This window comes from Athene noctua, chromosome 5 (genome assembly GCF_965140245.1).
Source record: "Athene noctua chromosome 5, bAthNoc1.hap1.1, whole genome shotgun sequence".
Classification (NCBI taxonomy): Eukaryota; Metazoa; Chordata; class Aves; order Strigiformes; family Strigidae; genus Athene; species Athene noctua.
Genome location: NC_134041.1, coordinates 16,777,376 through 16,799,771, shown reverse-complemented (window position 1 = coordinate 16,799,771; position 22,396 = coordinate 16,777,376). Strand labels below are relative to the sequence as shown.

Genomic DNA, 22,396 nt, shown 5'->3' with positions numbered 1-22,396 from the left:
CAGAGCCATGTCTTGTGTCTGAGCAGTGCAGAAGGAGAGTGTTACTCCTCTGCTGGTGCTTTTGCCCCCTCAAATCCAAGGGATAACATTTGTGAGAGGATGTTACTGCGCAGAGGGATCAGACTTTACATGTTTTGGACTCTTCATCTGGCTCCCCTGGATGCTGTGTGGTTCCCATGCAAAGGCAAGAGCCTCATCACTGCCGCTTGACACCCCTTCCTTCCAGACCACAAAGGCCTCTGGAGAGAGCTGGGGAGGTGCAATGGGCAGGGACACAAAGGACCCTGCCATCTGTCTTGCTAAAGGCATGCTAAAGGACTTTAATTCTCTTAATGATACATATTTCTGGAAGTTTTCTAAGTTTTTCAATGATACATTATTTTCTAAACAACTTTCTTTTAAACAGGTTGAAACCATGAAGAGAGTACTAGAAAGTCTCAACCTCAATATAGTAGAGATGGTAGATGAAAACGCAACCTTGGATGGTGGAGACGTCTTATTTACAGGTATAGTGGTAGTGAATTTGCTGTTTACATATTCTGACTGCCTCGAAGACTGCATGTTATCTGTCGACTGCGCAATAAAATGTCACTCGTGTGGTTTGTTAAAACAGTTGTTTACTAAATGTCATGAAGGTAGCTGAAATGAATTTTCAATGCAATCCTTGATGTCCTGCCTAATGCCTGAATAAATGAAGTAGCAGTACACACAGTACAAAGAGCAGCACTGTGCATACAAATTACATTTTTAGCTTGTAAAGTGCCAATAAGAAAAATGCTTTCAGTAGTCAACTGCCTGCAGTTGTTTCATATTTCTTATTACAAGCAGCTCTGTTCACCAGACTCATTTTCAGGACTTATAAAAGCTTGATGTAGACAATTGTCACTAGTTCAATGAATCAAATGCAAAAAATGCATTTTTAGTTTATGAAGAAAGTGGTGGAGTTGCCTGCCAGATGTCATGTTCTAGACAACTTATATGCATGGTTGACTTCAAAGATGAAGATACTGACTGTGGTTTTTATGTCATTAAACCCATTAGGCATTTTCTCACATCGGCTGCACACACGCTTGCTCCCCGCCTGTGCTGACTGAGCCTGTTTATTTTGATCAGCATCACAGCAGACTGGCTGCTTGCCTTAGTTCACCAAGTGGGAAAGAAGTGTCTCAAAAGAGGCAGTCCAGGAAGGGAGGCCTCTCTAAGCCAGTGCAGATCCAGCACTGGTTTTCTCTGAGCTGGAGGATCCAGCGGCTGCAGAGCTGCCTTTGAGACCAGAGGAAATCTCAGAGGGAGAGGGAAATGGTCAATCAGTGCTGTACTAATCCAGCTCAGCTGTTCTCTTTCCCTACTCAGTGACCATTGCAGAGCTTTAGAAGAGGAAGCTATTTATGCTTTTTTTCAGTTTTACTACTCAACTTGAGAAAAGAAAGCTAGAAAATTATATTCATGGAAGTTTGCTTCAAAATGTCTCTAAAGCTGGCCTGTTTTTAAAATGTGTATGTTCTGATGAAGGAGTTGATGTGGTGATTTTTTTGGATGGCTTAAAAAAAAGAATGCTGTAATTGTTTTGCCCTTTATTTTTTTTTATTCTAGGCAGAGAATTTTTTGTGGGTCTTTCCAGGCGGACAAATCAACGTGGTGCAGAAATTCTGGCTGACACATTTAAGGTTTGTAGATTCATTCCTGCCACAGGGAATATAAGCTATCACCCACTGAATCAATTTGACAAATGTCTTGGCCAGCATAGTTTTTATACTCAAGTGCTTTATTTAGGACTCATTAAAGAAAAAAAGGTACAAGTTACTGAAAAGGTTTGAGCATCCTGTAAAGTGACAGATGCTGAAGTTGGATCTGAAATGTGAGATCGCTGCATGAAAGTAACTTGGATAGTGGGAGGCTGTTATTATTTGAGGACATATCAACACTCATGTTCTTAATGTTCTAATGTACTGGCAATGTTCTTACTGCTAGTCCCTGGAGAGGTTTCATGTATGTACTGTTTAATTACTCATTTTAATGTATTTCTTTACAGTTGCAACAATAGTAATATTTGAAACATTCTGGATTTTACTCTAGTGCACCAGGCAAGACAAGCTGGTCCAGAGGGGTATGTCATACTTAAACAGTTGACACTGTGCCCTGGGATATGTTGCTATAGTTAATTTGCAGAGAGTAAAATTAATTATGGAATGTCTCAATATAATTATGGAAATAGGACAATTTAAAAATATTTATAGCAGCTACTCTTTGCTCCCGTACAGGATTATGCTGTCTCCACAGTCCCTGTTCATGATTCTTTGCATCTGAAGAGCTTTTGCAGCATGGCTGGACCAAACTTGATTGCTATTGGATCAAGTGAAGCTGCACAGAAAGCCCTCAAGGTAAAGCACATAAGAAAAATTCCTAATCAACAAACTTGGGGTTTTTGTTTTTAGTCTCTGCTCAAGGATAATGGAATTTTAAAACAGGTATAGATCAAGGAAAGAGGAAATCATCTCAGGGGTCTCCTGTATGTGCAAACCATAAAGTTTTTACCAAGTAAGAGAATGTTAAAGTGATGTTAATTTAGCTTTAGCTATTTATCAGGAAATAAACAGATTATACAGGTTATTACTTACAGCTTTGTTGACTAAAAAGGTGATAACTTGGTGATAGGAGGGAGGAAGAAGATATCGTTAGACCAGTGGAGATACTTACTTCAGATGTTTCCATGAGGAAATATGGCTTTTAAAATGGAGGGAGGGGAAGTAAAAGTTATGGCGTGAAGGAAGACGGAGAGGGGTCTGATCCCTGTTGCAAAGATGACCTGTGTATGCATTTTGCACTGCAGACTGTCTGAATAAAATCAGTAACTAACTCCAGCCATAGGGACCAGAGGCCAGGACTCCCCATCCTTCCTTCCTCCATCACCTGGCTACAAAGTCAAATTCCTTCCTGGTCACGCTTTTTTCCTCTCTAGTCCCGTGAGGGTCTCATAACAGCATGGCTTCAGCAGAAGGGAGAGCGATCTCAACCCAGTCTGGTGATAATTTGAGTCTCTGAACATTTTCCTTTAAAGTGGGAGGTGTGGGTTTGAACCCTTGGGCTAAGAAGCCTCGTAAATCTGGGTGTCTCTTCTCTGGCAGACTTGCAAACCAGTAATCTGTTGTGTAGCAGATCGTCCCTGTACTACACCATCATCCTCAATAGAAATATTTATTGCTGCTGTAGTTTGCACTGGGCTTGGTGGCTTTCCTGCCTGCTGGGTGTGCTCAGAGCAAATCTACCAAATTCAGCTTTTTCAGAGATGTGGGTGCAGACACCTGAGACCATGAATCTCATTATGCATATAGGCAATGAGACAGCTCACTTGAGAGATCAGCATCTCTGCTCCTGCATGGTAACACAGCTTTAGGCACTGATGCTTTGCAGCAGAAACTTTGGCTAGGGCACCAAAACAGCAAAGTGCGAGACTTTACCTGACATGAAGCTTGAGGGAGTTTGTCCCTCTTGATAAATTAGGACCTACCATCCTACACACTTTGGTTTGAAGATGCAGGTAAGCCAGAGCATGTCTGAAAGCATTACAGATAAGCGTCTTACGCATTTTTATCAGGACTTGACTTCAAAGGTGTCGTGGTTTAGGCCCAGCCAGCAGCTAAGCACCATGGGGCTGCTTGCTGAGTCCTCCCCCCACACCGGTGGGATGGGGAGGACAATCAGAAGAAAAAGGTAAAAACTAGTGGTTTGGGATAAGGACAGTTTAACAGGACAACACAAGGAAGGGAATAATAATAATAATAAAAAAGAGTATATGAAGTGAGTGACACACAATGTAATTGCTCACCACTTGGAATCTGATGCCCAGTGGGTTCCCAAGCCATGATCCCTCCTAGTTTATAGGAGGGTCCTTCCCTGGCCAGCTCCCCTAGTTTATATTCTGAACATGATGTCATATGGCATTGAATATCCCCTTGGCTAGTTCGGGTCAGCTGTCCTGCCTGTGTCCCTTCCCAGCTTCTTGTGAAAATTAACTTTATCCTAGCCAAACTCAGGACAAAAGATAAAAACAAAGTTTACTCAGTGATGGCAGCAAGTTCTAAATGTTCAGCTTCTGATTATACTGATTCTTTTGCCAATAAATAAGAACCTAAGTGTAGGCTTTGCTCTTTGGCTTTGCAGAAGCCTCCTTTTTGCAACATGATCACTGATGCATGGGGGAAGCCAGCTGTGTGTCCCTTACAATAAATGAGGAGGAGTGAAGATAGCTCTGCTGTGCTATTGAGAAAGCTCTCTGAAATCTGCTCAGTTTAAATGCTACTTATGCAACCAGCTTGTATCTCTTGCCCTGATTCTAAAGCATGAATTATTTTTAAGAACAGCACTGCTATTGGTGCCCAAGGCTACTGATCTGAATCTGCCAGGAGAACATTTACAACAGAAATAGTATGTAACTCTGAAATCAACATCCCGGGCCCCCAAAGAGCTTAGGAACCCATCCTGTATGTCTTGTACATCTCCTTGGCTTCAGTAAACTAGTGATATTTATTACTTTAAAACATCCTTAAATATTTGCAAGATGGAGGCCTGGGAGACTTCTTGTCCTTACTGTCATGCTGCAGGGTTTCATTACACATTTGCTTTTTGTATTTTATACATTTTCCTCATGGGCATAATCCTAGGACTTTTCATTTCCCAGCAGCATTATTTTTACTATCAGAGCTTGGCAGAGATTTGGTGGTGTTTTTTTTCCTCTCTTATCTTGTGACACTTCAAGATTTAAGATGTCTCAGTCCCCAGCTAAGATAAAACCAACATTTCAAATCTCAGAATCTCCCCTGCTGGATATGGTTGAATTATGGAGGCCAGGAGAGTGCAGTCCTGGCTGGCTTAGACTTGCATCCTGGCAGCAATTAAGGGAATAGGATAGCAGCCTGATTGCTCTCCGTGAGCTTAGGGGAGCTCTTAAATAAGAGGACAATCCCTTGATTTACCACATAGTTTGGAGTGGCTTTAAGTTTGCTCATTCATTTGAACAAGCTATCAAAGTTACTCTCTTATTAGAAATCACTATGTGAAGCTCTGGGAGCACATTCCCCGTTTATCACTCTTGTCTTCTCCCCTGAGAAACCCAGGAGAAGCAGTTTTATTGGTAAAGGTCTAATGTTCCTGATGCTGTGAGATTGATTTATTCTGGGATGGAAAGTGACCTGCATCTTTCCCTGTGAAATATCCCAAATATTCAGGCTTAAACTCAAAATGCATCTTGAGCAGCAGCCTGATGAAGTTTGCAGATATCCAGCCCTACACTTGCATAGAGTGTTTATAAACATGAGCAAAATTCAAGTACAATACTGGTTGCTCAGAGCTGCAATTTGAACTTGAGCCAGGACTAATCTGAAAGCTCATCAGTTTGATTAAAGCCTTTTGCACGGCTCGGCTAATCGTGTTGCAGTGCATCAATTTAGCTATTGTAGCCAAAAAAATTTTTTGGGTAAGCTGAGTAAATGTTGCTGGTAACTAGCCATCAAGTAAATACCAGCATTAATCAAGGTACAGTAAAAAGCAGATACTTTTTTAAAAGAAGATGGTAATTAAGAAGATAATCTAGCAGTCTTTGATTTCTGGTGGATATCTTTTAAAAAATAAATATGTCAGTTTTCCGCGTGTTTCTCTGTATTGGACATTTAGCAGCATGTTTGCGCGTGTGACGGTAGTGTTTGCTCGTACCCTGCCAGCTGAGCTTAGGGACTCTGGCCTTGTGCAGCAGTTCTGTGCCATAGCATGTGCCCTTCTCATGCTCCCAGCAAGCTGACAGGTTACATCAGGCAACCATGCCACAGTCGGAGCAACATATGAAGTTACCCAGAGTGTGTTTCTTGCTCAGTGTATTGGATCCTACTCCACTCTCATTCTGGAGAACCTTTAGCTGTTCCTGCAGGAATCTAAATCTCTTCAGAGAAATTACTGGAAAACAAATAGGTAAAGTCTCTGTCTTGGAGAGTTGTCAGTGCTGCTTATCACTAGCTTCCTCTAACATTTGAATTCTTGCTTTTTGACCTATGTAATTTCTTTGTGTTTGTTCACTTGCCTCCAAAGAAAAATTTCAGTTGGTGATCAGCTTCTTGCAGTCTTGTGGACATGCAATGGCAGTAGCATCTCTATGAGGCACTGATACTCATAATTAAAAGCTGCTCCCTAGATTTCATCAGATCGATTGAGCTATAGCAGTGCTGTCAGCTGCTGCTCTTGTTACCCATTGCAGTCTGTGTGGCAGTACAGTCCCCTGAGCTTCTACCAAGTCATTTGCCTGGCACAGCCCAGCATGCCACTCCTTTATTGTGACAGCTTGTTATTTTAGACCTCTCCTTTGTCCCCATTTTTCATGTCTGAAAATGCAATCCTATAAGCAAAATTATTAAACTGTCTTTAACAATCTCTCATAGTTGAGTTGTTTTCATGCAGTAGTGTGTCTTGTTAGGCAACAAGTGAACTGCTACACTAACATTTTATATTTAAAATAGGATTTATCTTCCTACTAACAATCTTGTTTAAAAGAAATTTTTCTTGATTGTTTCTACTACTGAACTCATGTATCCTCACAATACTTTAAAAATAGAAAAAGAAATTGCATCTGGTCCTCACATATGGCAGAATGCAATTGATTATGAGTTTAGTGTGGTGTGTATAATGTAAAGTGCTGCAAGTGAGCTAGGAAATGAGTGCACAGAGTTTAGGATTATAGAGCACATGCTGGAAGCAGATAATAAATCAGAAGTGACATTTTAACCATGAAATCCTCTTCAGGCTCTGGCAAGTATAGAATATTTATTTGGGCTGCAACTGAAAACTGGCACTTGAGGAAACAGGGTGAAAAGGAGAGACAAATGAACTGCAGAAAGTACTGGGGCCTGTAGTGGCTATCACATCTGAAACTTTAACTTCTCTCTGCTGTTTTCAGCATGCATTTAATTCCTTCTTGTAGTTAAACCCATTCATAATTCCATACGTGTAATTCCGTAGTTGAACACTGGCCATGGATGTTGAGCCAGTAAAGCCTGGGATTATTTTTCTGTTCCCTCATTGAGGCCAGGATTTCCTCCAAACATGTCACATTTGGGCTCTGATCCTGCACTGTTGGAGTTACTGACCTTTACCGTGAGCATGAATGAGGGCGAATTTGGGCTGTGACAGTGCTGGCCCCAGCACTGGGAGGTGACAGGGCAAAGCTGTGGGCGAACACTCTGCACTGCTTTTTCCATAATGAAGGACACAGCCCTGGGGTCTTGCTGGGACAGCAGAAGAGCAGAAACTGGCCAAGGATGTAATCCAGTTCAGGTTCCAGGCAAATGCTAGGCAAGATGATGATGGGAACTGTGACACAGCATCTATTGCACACTGCTTTCTGTAGTCTGTCTCTATACTAAATCCTAAAAAGCCACATTTCTGTCCTTTGGCTGTTTGTGTTGGTACGGATTACAGATCCCCTCTGCGTTCTGTGATGAGTGAAGACTTGAACAGCGGCAGATGATGATGGACACAGTCCCTAGTTTAAGCAGCTTTGTCTATGGTCAAACCATTCTCTATCACCCTTTGGGTAACTCAGTAGCAATCCCAAATATGAGGGTTGTGTGTTGTTCCCAGCTTTGGCAGGCTCAACTATTCCCTTGCAGGCAGTACATATTGTATTTGTAATAAGTGCCTGCTAATGAATTTGGGAAATGAGGTTGTCCTTTGAGGAGGCTCTGATGTCAGACACTCTCCAAAGGACTTGCTCCAGGGTCTCCCTGTGGGACTGGTAAAGAAAACCTTGCTGTGAACCCACTGCTCTGGGATAATGCTGGGTGCCTGATGATTGCTGGTGGGTCTCTGGGAGCAGAGGACCTGGAAGGAAGGTGGGAAACCCCAGCATGGTGCCTAGGTGTGAGGGCTGCATCGTGGAGAGCACTCGTCTCGCTGTACGGCCTGAGCTTGGTCTGTGTGGCCAGCTGTGTCTGGGGTATTCCCTCCAAGATACGGGATGATGGAGTTGCGTGCAAAATGTCTGGGATTTCAGCTGGTCATTTCAGAGGAACAGATATTAATTACAGAGGCAGCGTGGCCATGACAGGTGTCAGGGCTGAGTGGCACTGCCAGCAGGGTGGAAGGCAGAGCAGGTAACACAACTGAGCTTTCAACCCCTCACGTTCCCTGGACGGACATGCCCCAGCAGGACCCACAGCGGTGGTGACATCTGCACTTCTGAGCTTGTCCGTGGTATCCCAGGCTTCAACCTCATTTGTCGATGGGATTTCATTATGGTCAGGAGTGTACTGGAATACGTACAGTAGTGCAATACCATAACTTCAGCAAATACCTTTCTTTTTCCTCACTTTCAATAAAAGATTGGACGTGATTTCTCTGCCTTGTTTTTGACTCTCCCATTCAGTATCTTCTATTGGGAGTGGAGCTGCTCATTCGTCTGCTAAATTATTCCCTGAAGGATGCTGTTGCAAATGCAGCTGTTTTGACAGAGGTCAAGGGAGGCTTATTGAAACCACATCTTAAGGATAAAATAGAAAGGAGTCTCTTTTGGGCAGCTAGGCCCTTGGTCTGTATCCAAAGCAAGATCAGAGCAGTAATTTTAAAGACTTGGGTGCAAGGAGTTGTTCCAGCATTGGCAGTTGCCCCCATTCCTGTGATTAAATGCCTTTGGTTCTTATTCCATCTTGTATAACTGAAGTCTCTGCAGTGTGCCAGCTTTAAAAAGCTGTTTCCCTGCATGAGAGCAGGGTTATAGTGCCTGCATAAAGCTGAGGGGTTCCCAGCTCTGCCACAGAAGTGCTTCCAGAACAGGCACCTAAGGGAAAACTTGGTGTTCTTAGAAAGCAGCCCGTAGTCCCAGGCAGCATGAAAAGTTTCAGCTAAATCTGCTCTTCCTTTTGTCTGTATAGTGTCTGTCTTCTCTAGTAATATACAAGTTTGCATGAAAACGTTATCTCTTCTGCCTTAAGAATTCATCATTTGTGCCTCTGCTTATTCCCTACATGAAGTCATAATCCCCTATTTACGATATCACAATGGGTTGCTGTGGAAATGATTACTAATATTAATAACCCAAAGAGGATGACATCAGGTAGGGAATTAGCAGAAAGTGCAGATGAATGCTGACTTTTCTGTAATGCAGCGACAAAGAAAGGTTAATGAAATCCAGAGAACAATTGACAACTTGCCCCTAAAAATAAAAATTAAAAAATGAGGCTTTGCTGCTCTCAGCCTTATGTATAGGAAAACTAGTCAATTTATAAAATTCTCTGCACTTTCTTTTAGCTCCTTCTGCTTTTCCATTACATTATGAATTAGGGTTGTACAGCATCTCAGAGGATGTAGGTCTTTACCAGATGACCTGCTACTTTAAAAAGGCAGCTAGTTGTGGTTTTAATTAAGGTTAGATGTAATAAACATACGTGCCTAAGTGAGTGTCAGTGCTGTTCAGTTTGCATATATGCAGGAGAATCTAGTCTCTTGGAATATACAGACTCAAAAGTATATATTTATAGAACAGAGACTGTTGTATGAGTGTTTTTTTCTTAAGGGAGAGGAAAGTGTCCTTTTTGATACATATTTGTCATCACCAGTAAGGCCACAGGAGCTGGGTCAGAGGCTGACTGGGATGTCATTGGACTTGCGTAAATGGGGACTCATGTTTCTGTTCCTTTTCTTTTATTTTTTTTCTTTGACTATTCTCTCCCTGGGTTCCTGTTCCAAAAGACAGGATGTTCATTCTCTTGCCTTCTTGACTGAAAGCAACAACACACATAGGCTGTTTCCTTTTCCCCCCCTCAGGTCACGGTTTCCCTTTGCAGCAGCCCTTGGGCAGAGCTGGCAGACAGGTGACAGCATGGCCATGACGCAGGGTGGTTCAGAGGGGCAGAGCACGCAGGTGTGGACATGAACAGCATGTGGTACCCATCACATCTGCAGTGATGCAAAAGGTGTCCTGCGCCAGGAAAAGCCAAGGAGCAGGGTGGGAGAGGTTGCTTAAAGAACTCTGCCGTCTGGAAAACATGACTGCAAGGGTGCAGCAGGGAGGAAAAGCCAAAAGCCCAGCTGCTCAGAGTGTGGGTGGTAGGTGGAAATTAATGCTCTGGATGTGTATAGACTAAGAAAGTCGGTGTATTGACTATTGACCATGGCAGACTGGGACATTGCTGGTTTCAAATAGATCTCGAATGCAGTTTGCATCCGTAGGGTCTGTGCTGTCCTTTCCTATCTTATATCTCTAGCAGACTTTGCAGTACCCAGCAATAAGCCTTAGATCATTCTACTGTGATTTATGCTGCTCAAAGTGGCTGTCTTGTTCCCTTCCTACCAAGTCTACCCCGCTGTTGTCTGCCACCTGTCTGCATTTTGGGAGTTACACTGCTGATAGATCTTGACATTCAGGCAAGGTCACTGGCTTTTCCAGCTCTGCTCTTCTGTCCCCTCTGCTTACCCTGGCCAACTGTTTATGGTCACTGTTGGCACTGCTGCATTTCAAGGAAACTCTGAGAAGCTGTTCAGTATGGTTTGTGTAGCAGGCTGAGTCCCTGCACCCAGGTGTATAGCACCATGGCATTGTTGCCAGCCCCACTCTCCTGCGCTTTCTTGTGTTGAACCCCAAGGCTGCTGCTTTCTCTCTCCAATGCCAATTATTTCTCCAAATATGAAGTGATGGGGTAACTTAATAGAGACATAGCAATAAAGTAATGGATGAAAAGCAGTATAGGTAAGTGTAAAGTGATGTGCAGCAGGGACAGGGAGAATGACAGTGTGAACATCACATACAAAATAATGGGCTCTGACTGATCATTACCACAGAAATAGGATCCTGGACTTCTTGAAATTGCCATCTCAACTGGGAACCAAATGGAGAACATCGTTACGCCACTGATTAAAGCTGTGGTGCATTCTGCATGTTGACTGTCATTTGTGCTTTGTATGCGTAATCCCTTCATTCCAAAAAAGGTAGAGTACAACTGGAAAGATTCAGAAAAGTGCAATAAGGCTGGACAGATACCTGAAACAGCTTGCCCAAGAAGACAAACTAAGCAATCTATGACTATAACCTGAAAAAGAGACAACTAAGATGGAATCATAGGTGCCTATAAAATCGGGAATGATGTGGAAAAGGCGATCAGGGATCAATTGTTCTCTGTCTCTTCCAGTGCAAGAACCAGGGGAGCTCTAAAGGCAAGGGGCAAGTTCAAAAAAGAAAGGAAAATAAATACTTTCTCACACAGTATGTGTCTGAACCCTTAAGCTACTTTGCTACAGGTTCAAAAGTGAACTGGACAAACTCCTGGGGCGGTGTTGTAGGTGGTATTGCGGTGTATGACAGCTGACGAGTTCTTGGGAACCACACATCAAATCTCAGTTGCCTCCAGTCCCTGTCTTAAGATCCAGAAGTGAGGTATTGTCACCTCTCACATGGGACTAGAGACCCACATCATGCAGCACTGAAAAAAAAAGCTCTTCCAGGTTCTGCAAGCATTAAAAAGTGGTAGGTTTGGTAATCAGGGTTATTTTCCAGGTAGCAAGCAAAAATTTACCTTTCTCTCTGTCCTCCCTCCAGATGGCAATGTCCTGGCCAGGTGCCTGTCATCATCTTTTGCCTTATGTAAGGGCATCAGCCTGACGTTGTTCCCAGACAAGTGGTCCTTCCTCTAAGCAGAAGAGAAACATGCTGTCCTTCCAAACTCCCAGCCAAGCTGAGGGGATGTGGCTGCTGGCTGCATATTGCTGAGTTACTCTTTTCATCAGTGTTAGTTGCCCCACACCACAAAAATTACTTAATTTTCATTGTTGTAGGCAAAATTTTTATGTAGCTTAATCTTTTTCTCACAATTTGTAACCTCTTGGATTAAAATATTAAAATTTGCTCTGTACCCCGGGCCAAATGTTACCTAAGCATCAGTGTAGAACAGGCCAAACTTTAATGTGCTTAGAAAGAAGGAAAAGAGATTGGATGGAAAAAATATCTTAAATAGTTTTAGGTGAATAGTTTTCTTTTAAGAATACTGTGACTTGAAGGATTTAGGAAAGGGTAGCTGAAATCTGGTGAGGGAATGATCCTGTGGTTGTAGGGTTACATGCATTTGACTTGGCCTTAGCTTTGATTTTTCTTTTAAATGTTGGGGTCTAATTAAAACAAAAAATGGACTGTGAAAATTGGCATTTCTGCTTCTCTGTCAACATGACACAGGCATTTTTAATTGCAGTGTTTGTTGCCATGTTATCAAGAGGAACATTCACTGTATGTTTGGTTTTCCTTGTGGAGTACTGAAGATACAAAGGTGCATTGCAAGCGTGGTGGGTTTGGCTGCTGCCTGTCCCACAGCAGTGTGGGTGTGAGTAGGTCCCAGGTGGCAGCAGGGCTCAGACGGGCCGTCCTCATGAATGGGGAAAACTTGTAACTAGGCTTGGCCTGATTTAAAAGTGCATGCTGTCATCTTAACTCTGTCAGTGATAATAGGCCCTGAACGCATACGCGTTTTTCCTTCATGCCTAATGCTGCTTCATATTTAGGATTATTTAGCTTATCCATTACCTCAGTTGTCTGAGGACACACTGTAAAAAACTATAGAAAAGGCATTTTAGGCTATGCGAATGACTTCAATATAAGGAAAGCATGACTAAGGGCTGAGAGAATGTGCAATGAAAATTACCCTCTTCAGGCTGAAGAAAATTCCCAGAAAAACTAGGCATGCGGGAAATGCCTGGCCCTTAACGTAGCTAGTCGTACAACATTTGTGGGCAGAAAGCCAGCCCTCCACAAAGGCATTGTGCGAGTGCTATAGTCTTCGTTAACTTAAAAAAAAAAAAAAAAAAAAAAAAAGTAATTTTGGAGTGTATCTGATAGAAAATACAGTCAAAGGACCTTGCTTTTATCTCTTCCTCTTCCCTGGAGTCCTGTCTGGCTAGGCACATGTGCTCAGTGACTTTACGTAATAGAAATATGGAAAACCCCACAGGTCTTTAAAGTAACCTGATTGCGTCATATCGGTGCATTTCTGCTGCATACAGCAACCTCCCTATGGGGCAGATTTGAGTTGTTATTTTTGGGGCGCTCTCTCAAAGTGGTTTTTGAAATTTTACTTCAATGTGTGGGCATAGTTGTAACAGTGATGAAAGCTTGCAAATATGGTTTCCTTCTTAATAGCCAAGGAAGAGAGTGATCTTGTATTGTCAAACATCCAGTTATTAATAAATGCTTTCTTGCAGTGTTGTTCAAGCTAGCTGAGATCCTATTCCCACTGTTCCAGCTGTGTACTCAAACTCCCATGCTGCTTAATCTCACTTTCCCCCTCATTTTTTTTGTTTCTGAATTAATGCCCCCACCACTCCTGTGCTTTTAATCTTGAAAACAATGCTCCTAATGTGCCCGTGCCACCATCTCCCAGGCTTCCTGAGGCACAGCTACAGCCCTGACACTTGTTCTTCATTTCTGTTTGCTGCTGCTGTTCTCACTCGGCATTTTGCAGAAGCAAATGAACAGGAGATGTGTCCATACCCTTCTGCTTAAGCATTCATTCATAATTTCATATGGAAATGTTTCACAGTGATTCACAATATATTTATGATGAATGAGTTGTTCCTACAGAAAACCTACAATATCAGGATTCTGTTTCCAGCAAGGACTGGAGAAAAGCGTTGTTTGGGAGCTGAGTGAAATACAGGCGCGGTGGCTTTTCTTCTACTGATACGTGTATTTTATTGCCGGTTTAATAAGTGTTTTCTTAATTGAGACTTTAAAAAATTATGTAGGGAAGAAAAGAGAAGCTGCAGGTAGAGGATGAGTCTGCTGGCTCTGGTTACCAGGGAGAAGAGTTGCACTGAGTGTGGGCATGTCACCTGCTGCTAGATGTCTGCAACATCAAGGAAAGCATAATAAAATGTATCTTGGCAACATAACAGTAACAAAATTATAAATAGGAAAGTCAACCATGGTAAGCACAATAATAAAAAAATACATCTGGTAAAATAAAGGTGCAAGGATTTTCCCCCAGAAAACACATTAACCTTTTATGGAGGTAGATGTGACCTTGGGAAGTTTCATAACTTCAGAAGGAACCAGAAATAACAATCTGATAACGCTTCCTCAAGAATGCATGGCATTCTTCACTGTGAATTTCATGTTCTCTGCGGGATGTGAATGACTCAGGCTACAACATGAAAAATGTATCCAGACCTATAAAGAAATTACTGTAGGTGTGTGCAAGCATGGGTTGTTTTGCTTCCCAATATGTTGTAGATCCTTGTTAGAGTTCAGTTCTACATCATATTTTTTTATGAATGAGAAGTAGTACAAATGAATTTAATTGTAAACAAATAATTTAATTATAAACTTAACTGTGCCTAAAATTAAGGTCTGCTCTCCGCCATGCGATGTAAATCTGTGGTGTTTCCCTGAGAAGGTGATTTAGTTGAAAAATGTTGTTAACAGAATACCGATTTATTTTTAAGATAATATTAGTGTGAGCATTTTTAAACTGAAAAAATCCCTCTTCTTTCTGCTTGCATCTCTGCAATGTAAATGAGAATATAAGGGGGCTAAGAGAGAAACTGAAACACTTTCATTTACTTAGGTTTTCAGTGGGACTGAAGTTTTTGACTTAGAGCTTTGTTCACTTCTTCATTATTCTTGGTCTCTGTCAGGGTGAAGCTGATGTAAAGCTGGAATGGTATAATGGGGAGTCGGGCGTCTTGTCTCCAAGCTTTTCCCGTCTTTATTAAAAAGTTGAGTCTGATCCAAAACATGGGGTCTCAGGCTTCTCATGTGCTTAGAGTCTCTGTCTCTGAAATTCCAGCCAGGATCCAAATTTGTAGATGAGCCCTATATTTATAAACCAAACCTCTGAAACCCACCAGCTCTGCTGTTCTGAGAAGGTTATTGTGTTGTCCCCTTGGGAACAAGGATTAGCACAGACGTGCCTTCTCGCTCCCCCGACACAGGTGCTTAGTGAAAGAGTAACTGCTTGGAAAGCAGAAAGGAAGTTCTTGAAAAGAATTAAGATTGGGCTGATATCCAAGCTGGGAACTGTTCCTATCCTATTTGTGTTGATTCACACTCATTTTGTAAATATTGAGCGATGGCTGCTTTTTTTTGAAGGTGCTGAGCACCTATAGTAGCCATCAATATGAGCAGAAGTTTTGCATGTTCAATGTGCATTCCTTGAGCAAAAGACCCTACAGAGGATACCTTCAGAGTACCCTGCTTAATCCTGCTGCTTGCAGGAACCATTTCACAAAGGTTTTCTACTGCTCATTTCAGTTAGGGTTAGTAGATTTTTTTTTCCTTCAAGGTCAGAGATGAAAAGAGATCTCCTTACTTGCTGCATAGCAAAATGGCCCTTGGCTGACTTGGCAGTCACAGCTATTTTTTGAAGGCTCTGTTCTCCCATTTCTTGGGGTTGCTAATGTTTGGTCTAAATAGTTGCACTTTGTGTCTCCCGGCAGACCATGCAACAGATGAGTGACCACCGCTACGACAAGCTGACAGTGCCCGATGATCCCGCAGCAAACTGCATCTACTTAAACATTCCCAGCAAAGGCCATGTCCTGCTGCACCGAGCCCCTGAGGAGTACCCGGAGAGTGCAAAGGTGAGAGCCATGCTGGGGGTGCCTGGACCCCCAGCATCCCGGCCTTGCTGGGAAGTAAGTGGGAATTGAAATTGGGTGCTTTCCAGAATGAGCTGTTGTATCCCGTCATGGAAATACCAGGTGGTGAGAGGTGGGTGGATGAGACTCTGTTCTAATCTCCACTACTGATTTAATTACTCTGTCTCTTGTGCCCTTGGTGCTGCTTCTGCACAACTGGATGTAGCAACAGTTCCCCTGACTGCAGTATTGATGTGCATGAATCCCATAGCCAGAAGGCCATATATGCTGTCAGTGTTAGTGTTGATTACAAATGAGGAGACGGCTTAGCACCCACTGATAAATCCATGCCTGTTCATTCTGTAAATACTTAGAGGAAAGGGAAAATAGAGAGGCATAAATTGTAATGATTTCTATTCCATTTTCTCTCCTAAACAGGTATTTGAAAAACTGAAGGACCATATGCTGATTCCAATAGCCAACACAGAACTGGAGAAAGTAGATGGGTCACTCACCTGTTGCTCTGTGCTTATTAACAAAACTTCAGAATTATGAGTTTACAGAGTCCCTCCCTTGTAACTGGCAATAATGTTACACACAAGGTAGACGAATCTGTATCCACACTTTTATTGTTTTTATTGACAATCTACTGTACCACTGTGCTACTAACCCTTGTTTACAAATTTTTTGCTTTGTGTATTTTTATTATGTCCTTGCAGATGGTATATAAGGTGGATGTATGGTTTGGGTGGCACATAACTCTGAAGTATGTTAGTCCTATGGGCTAGCAGAAGACAATTATAATGGCTAATCCCTAGCTTTAGTGATTTAACATATCTGTGTGAAAATTTTATGAAAACCAACTAATTCTCAGTATTTCAAGCACCTGTGTTGTCTTTATAATGTTATCTTCTGTGTTTTTTCTCTTGCTTCCTTACTCTGCATCTTTTTTTCCTTTCTCAGTCCTCTTTACTTTCGGGGGGGGGGAGGGGGACTGAAGCAAACTCAGTGTGCTCATGAACTTGGTGTCTTGTGTAGTAAAGAAGCTTTCCGTGCACTAGCTGGAACACTGGGCAGTGGCCTCTGCTTACTGTCTCAGCCATTTCACGTTGCTGCTGCTGGGCAGAGCTTGTGGCTGGAGTCAGCTTCAAAGGCCAGGTAGCAACTTTGGAAAATGCTTCCTCTGACAGGAGTGTTTTAAGGGCAGTGTCTGCCTGGGAAACTCGAATGACAGAAAAAGGGAGTAGTGCAGCCACACAAGATACGTTCTGCAAGTTCAGGTCCCAATTTGCTGCTAATGCCATGACTTTCAATTTGGTGAGAACGGAAAAGGATTTTTTAAAAAGGCCAGATCCCAGGAGCACCCAGACCACAAAAAGGAAAGACTGAGATGCTTTTGGAAAAGTTAAACCTACAAAAGTAATCTAAAACATGGGGGTTTTAAATTCTCTTTGTTTACTGTTTTTATGTCTGTCTGTCCTTTCTGTTTTCTCCTCTTTTGGAGGCCACTTACTAGCAAAATTCAAAAGGAAAGGGTGATAGAAGGAGTTGAAGGACAGCTATTCCTGGATTATGCTCATGAATAAGGGAAGCTATTTTTTCCTGAAAGACTGGCATTTGTACTTTATCTGCCCTTGGGACAGTTTTCCTTGGAACAATAACCATCTTGGGTTTTTTTAATTGCATGAATATTTACTGTGGTATTCAGTTAAAACAAATACAAATTTTGTAGCAAATTCCACAACATGTTTACCCACTGAGTCATACTTTTTTTCACCACAGTAAAGTGAAGCATACACCATTGTATTCACATGCTTCTTGTTAAATCATTTGTAAACTAAGGAGGGAGAAATTCCCAAACAGAGGCAATAGTGGGAACTCTCCAGAGATTGACAAATAGTCTGAACACGTTATCAACTTCTAGACATCTCCTCCACCTTTCCTGAACCACTTGCGGCATGTTGCTAAGGTACAGTAGGAAGCAAGCAGAGGGGGGCTCAGGCAATGTGGTCTGCAGGAAAACAAACAGTATTAACCGAGCACACACTTGGATATCCTTTGGAAACCTGCGTGCTTTTTTGTGCAGTCATAACGGAGGAAACAAGTACTCATATCCGTAGGTACTCCTCAGCATATCTCTCGCTTCATCTCAGTGTCTAATGAGGAATAAACCTCCCGGCAGCTACCAGAATACATCTGATGCATTGTGGGCACGCTATACGTTGTGATGACACAAGGTAGCACAAGGGGGAGAGCAATGTCGAGTGAATATAATGTATGTGAAAAGAGAGCATGTCCCAAAGGAAGTCTTTAGCCAGCCAAACAGCAAGTGCTGCTTTTATGGCTGGGTGCTGTCCCAAAGCATTCTCCTGATGTTTCCCCTTTGTCTCCTCCATTCCCATGCACCATCATTTAAGCCTGACGCAGGCTCTAAGGATGTAAACACTGCAGTGGGGAATCTTTTTTTCTACCTTCCCTTGATGCTTTTTAAATACCTGATAAAGCATCTTGCATTTTAAAATGACTTGATGTTAAACAAAGATTTTGTGCCAAAAAGTGACCCTGCAGTATTTAACTGTGACCTTCTAGAGGCAAGCTGTACTCTGTTAAAAACCTGTGCAGCTGTCATACAAAACCAGAACAGAATCCCCCGGACCTGTCTGTGCCCCTCCTGGGGCCTGGCCCCCATTCATGTTCTTCAGTCCCTCTTCCCTCCTCTCACTAGGGAGCCAGACCATCCAGCTACAATGGGACAGTGTTAGGCTGGTGGATTTCAATTCAATTTATCTCTTAAACTTTCTGTTGTGGGTTTTTTTTTTTCTCCTTCCACCCTCACTCACCTCTCACCTGTCTCTCTTCCTCAGACTCTCATTTCTAGTTTATGGCATGATGAGCACTTTTTTAACACCAGGTGATTTTGTCTTCTGTTGCCTCAGTTCTACTTGAATCTTCTTTTTCTGTACTCCTCCCTCTTTGCTGTTCACTCCATAAAGTATCCCAACCCACAGTGGACTATCCTAAACTCACTCCTTCGCTGTCAGGAGCAGGGAGAAACTGAGGGGTCCACTTTGGCTCTGAGCGACTTCTGAGATGGAAGGATGACTGTCAATGGATGCTATAGATTCAGAGAGTGGCAAGAGTGACTCCTCTTTAGGACTACTCTAGAAAAGAGAAACGTTTGTGGTGGATGTTGTATCTTGTGTCCCTGAAAGCAACAGAATAGGTGACAATGAATTCCTGTAGCTCTCCAGGGGAGGGAGTTGGGATCTCAGAGCTGAGAAACATCTGCATTGACAGAGAAGTTGTTGCCATTTAGATTTCCTTGGCTTCAGGCCTGCATTTTGGTATACAGAAAGAGCAAGAGAGTGGCTGAGAGACCTGAATTCCCTCAGGTGATGATTTCAAGTTGTATTCAAACTGTCTAACTTCAGGCACAGAATTTAGGTGCTCTAAATCACACCTGCTTTCTCTCTGTTGGTCTCAGTAGGTATCAAAGCTTCCTAACATGCTCTAAATTACATCTTATCCTGATGTCAAAAGTTACCTAAGCTGGTTAGTGGGATTGCTCTCACCTCTCTGCTTTTAGCATTATTCTTTATTCTGACATTATAAAGCAAAAACACTAAGAGCATTTCAGTTTGTGCATTTGCAGTATGGTAGTAAGAACTAAAATCATACCAATTGCTTCTTGTTCTTGCTGTTTGCTATTTTTTCTGTTGCCCAAATGAAGAATTTGGTTGTGAGGACATTTCTGCTGTGATACATATGCATCTAATGGGCATCCTGTACATCTTGACACTAGAACATTACTCAGATGCCTGATATAAATCATCATCCTTGATTAATATAAATAATAAAATGAAATCCCAAACCAAAAAAGGAGATGAGACACTGAACACTAATAGCTGCCCACATAAAACACTTGATAACAACTGTCAAGCTGTATGACATAGCAGGCCAGCACAGAAGTTCTTGTGGTTAATAGCTCAGCAATGGGACTTGAATTACTCATGAAAGGTTTGTGAGTTTTTTTCCTTTGAGCAATCAGTTTAGCTCAGTTCAAATGAAAGTGCTACAATGTGCATTATAGATCTCTCATGATGTTATCTTTGCCAAGAGTTTATGGAGAGCTGTGATATGTGGGTTTCTTTCTTCAACAGAATGTGAATACAGTGTCTCTCTCTGCAATGAGAATGTGAATGCATACTGTACTTTATAAGATAAACTTGAATTCTTCCATTTCTGCATTTTTTTCTTTTCCATGCTAATATACTCCTTTCCAGTCTTAAATAGATGCCACTATATGAAGCTATGCTCTGATTTTTTTGGTGATTTCCATGTGATAGGTACAGACCTCATAGACAACACTAAGTCCAGTTTTAAAAACAAAAAGTCAGTGCACAGAAATGCTGTTTGTGACAGCAAGTTGGGGATGAACTATGGGGAAATGAGTTTATTTCATTCAGCTTCTTATACATTGTATCAAAGAAGTCAGAGCCAAATTTCTTTGATAGAAAATATCAACATTCACATGGAAGCATTTGGGAAAAATAATTTAATATTTAAGATTCTCTGTTTTTTCTTTTATCAGTAAGGAAGCTGAAAAGATAAGACTGCTTAAAGAATGGTATTTGTTAAGTGATTGTGAACAAAGTATCATTGAACCTCATGTATTTTCAGAAAAGTTTTAACTGGACGTATGATGTAACTTGTATAGAGTTGCATGTGAATCGTGTTAGTCACTGTTTTACATTGTATTGTTCTGCAGTGCACAAATATGACTACTGAACACGGAAGTGTTACATTTCATTAAACTTAAAATCTTGTTGCAGTATCTAGTTCCCCAGTTTTTGTGCCAAAAACATCAATACATTCCATAATCTGTTCTAACAGAGGTTTGCACTTCGATTTTTTTTTTTTTTTTGTGACTCTTGAAGTTTCAATACTATCTATCCCCATCACGAAGGAATAAAGTGTCAGTTGTACTGTGCACTGTGTAGTTTTTGCCTCTTGTTTTGAAACTGAAAACATACATTTAATACTGTTTCATGCCATCTTCTTACTTGGAAGCTTGTTACATGCCTAGAAATAAAGCCAGTTATAGACACCAGTGCTGAAAGCTTTAACCCTGTTAGAAGAAATCTTGACTCTTTAAAAACAAATCATGATTTTAGATTCTACTTTTGAGAATAATGTATAGACAGGGGCTATTACCTGTGTGTTCTAGATACAATAGTTCTGACTAAATGTTATTATCCAAGATACCTAAACAGATGTTACTGTAGTACAGTATTTTCTAAGTAGTTCCTCTATTTACTGTAAATTACAAATGGTGAAACTATAAAGGTTTAGTGGCATAACCGTTATTGTTAAATTATTCATGTAGCTCTTGCGTCTTTTCTCTCCCATGAAGTCAAGAGAGGTGACTACATTTCAGACATTGCTTTGTGGTAACATGACAGATGGTCGCATGTTTTATATCTAAATACTACTACTTGTGTGCTACAAGTAGTGAGCGTGGGGCTAATCTCTGCTTGTACCCTTGTGCCCTGATATCATTAGGGTATGATGTTAGGATTAATGATGTCGGGAGACAGTGCAGTTACTCCACGCTTCGTGGACATGTAAGTGCTCATGGGCCTTCAGTGCCACCTTGTGGCAATCCAAGATTCACCTGTTTAACTCAATATTGTTGCTTCAACTTTTTAAGAAACCCAATATAAATTAACAGTACTGTAGAAAAAGAATTACATCACTTCCAAACTGTATATCTTGGCTAGTAATAGGACTTGAAATAAGCCATAATCTAATACTATTCTTTATGGAAAAACAGGAACAAGGAAAGATTTAATTAGGGCAGACCTAAATACAGCCTTTGTACTAATTTAACTACGCTGTTTAAAAGTATGATTTTTAATACTGATTTTTATATCGGCACTAGATCTAATGTGGATACATTTAGCTTGGTGCAATTAATGTAGTAAACTACTGCATTTACATGCATTTTTGTGTACCCATATCTACAGGAGAGAGTTGGTATCAATTTACTTGAATTTGTTTTTAAATAGCAATAATTAAAAATAACAAAAACTATACAAGCCACTTCCACTTGCCTTGCCACGTTAAGTGGTTCTTCATAGAATATCAAAACCTTCAACAGTAAAAGCATAATAGTCATTTAAAAAGGAGTGCCCTTTGCAAAATGTAGATGTAGAATATTCAGCAAGTAAAAATTTCTGCACTTGGGTGTATGCTTTCACAGGAGCCTGGGGCAGGGGGCATGGGGGGTCCTGCCAGCTCCAAAAAGGGGTTGCCCTGAGGCAGGACCCAGACCCTCAAGTAAGGACCAGGAGGCAGAATGGGATAGGAGCACATGAAGCTCCCAGGTAGAGGCCCTGCTCTGCAGTAAGGACGGCCTGCCTGGAGAGGGGCTGATCAATGAGGGCAGAGGGTGAAGAAAACCTGGAGCAAGGCACAGCTCTGAAACACCAACCGGCCCCTTCTCACAAACTGTGACAGCACTACAACAATTTATAGGATCACTATTGTGAAAGCTTTTAACAGCTCTGGGTCATAAGCTGTTTCCAAAACTTATCTGGAAGCTTACTCTAGAAATTTATTCTAGATGGACATTACATATGTACATACTCATAAAACCAATACAGTGTCCAAAATCTTCCCAGGTCCCCTGAAAGAAATTAATTTGCTCTTCATTGAGGCACACTTCTTAATCTTGAACTGATGTTAACCTCCTGCAATGAGTTTCATGCTGAGAGTAGTCTTCTTCCAGCTGCCTGGA

The 22,396-nt window shown here is 41.6% G+C and overlaps 1 protein-coding gene across 2 annotated transcripts in view; it reads left to right on the top strand.

The window, feature by feature from the left end:
- DDAH1 (dimethylarginine dimethylaminohydrolase 1) overlaps positions 1 to 20,587 on the top strand; it is a 98,400-nt gene extending 77,813 nt beyond the window's left edge. For both annotated transcript variants that reach the window (XM_074906510.1, XM_074906509.1), the window contains 5 exons: positions 407 to 506; positions 1,594 to 1,667; positions 2,262 to 2,381; positions 15,457 to 15,600; positions 16,036 to 20,587. In XM_074906510.1, the coding sequence (XP_074762611.1) occupies positions 416 to 506; positions 1,594 to 1,667; positions 2,262 to 2,381; positions 15,457 to 15,600; positions 16,036 to 16,152 (546 nt within the window). In that variant the 5' untranslated portion in view covers positions 407 to 415 and the 3' untranslated portion in view covers positions 16,153 to 20,587. The remainder of the gene's footprint in view (positions 1 to 406; positions 507 to 1,593; positions 1,668 to 2,261; positions 2,382 to 15,456; positions 15,601 to 16,035) is intronic.
- The last annotated feature ends 1,809 nt before the right edge of the window (positions 20,588 to 22,396 follow it).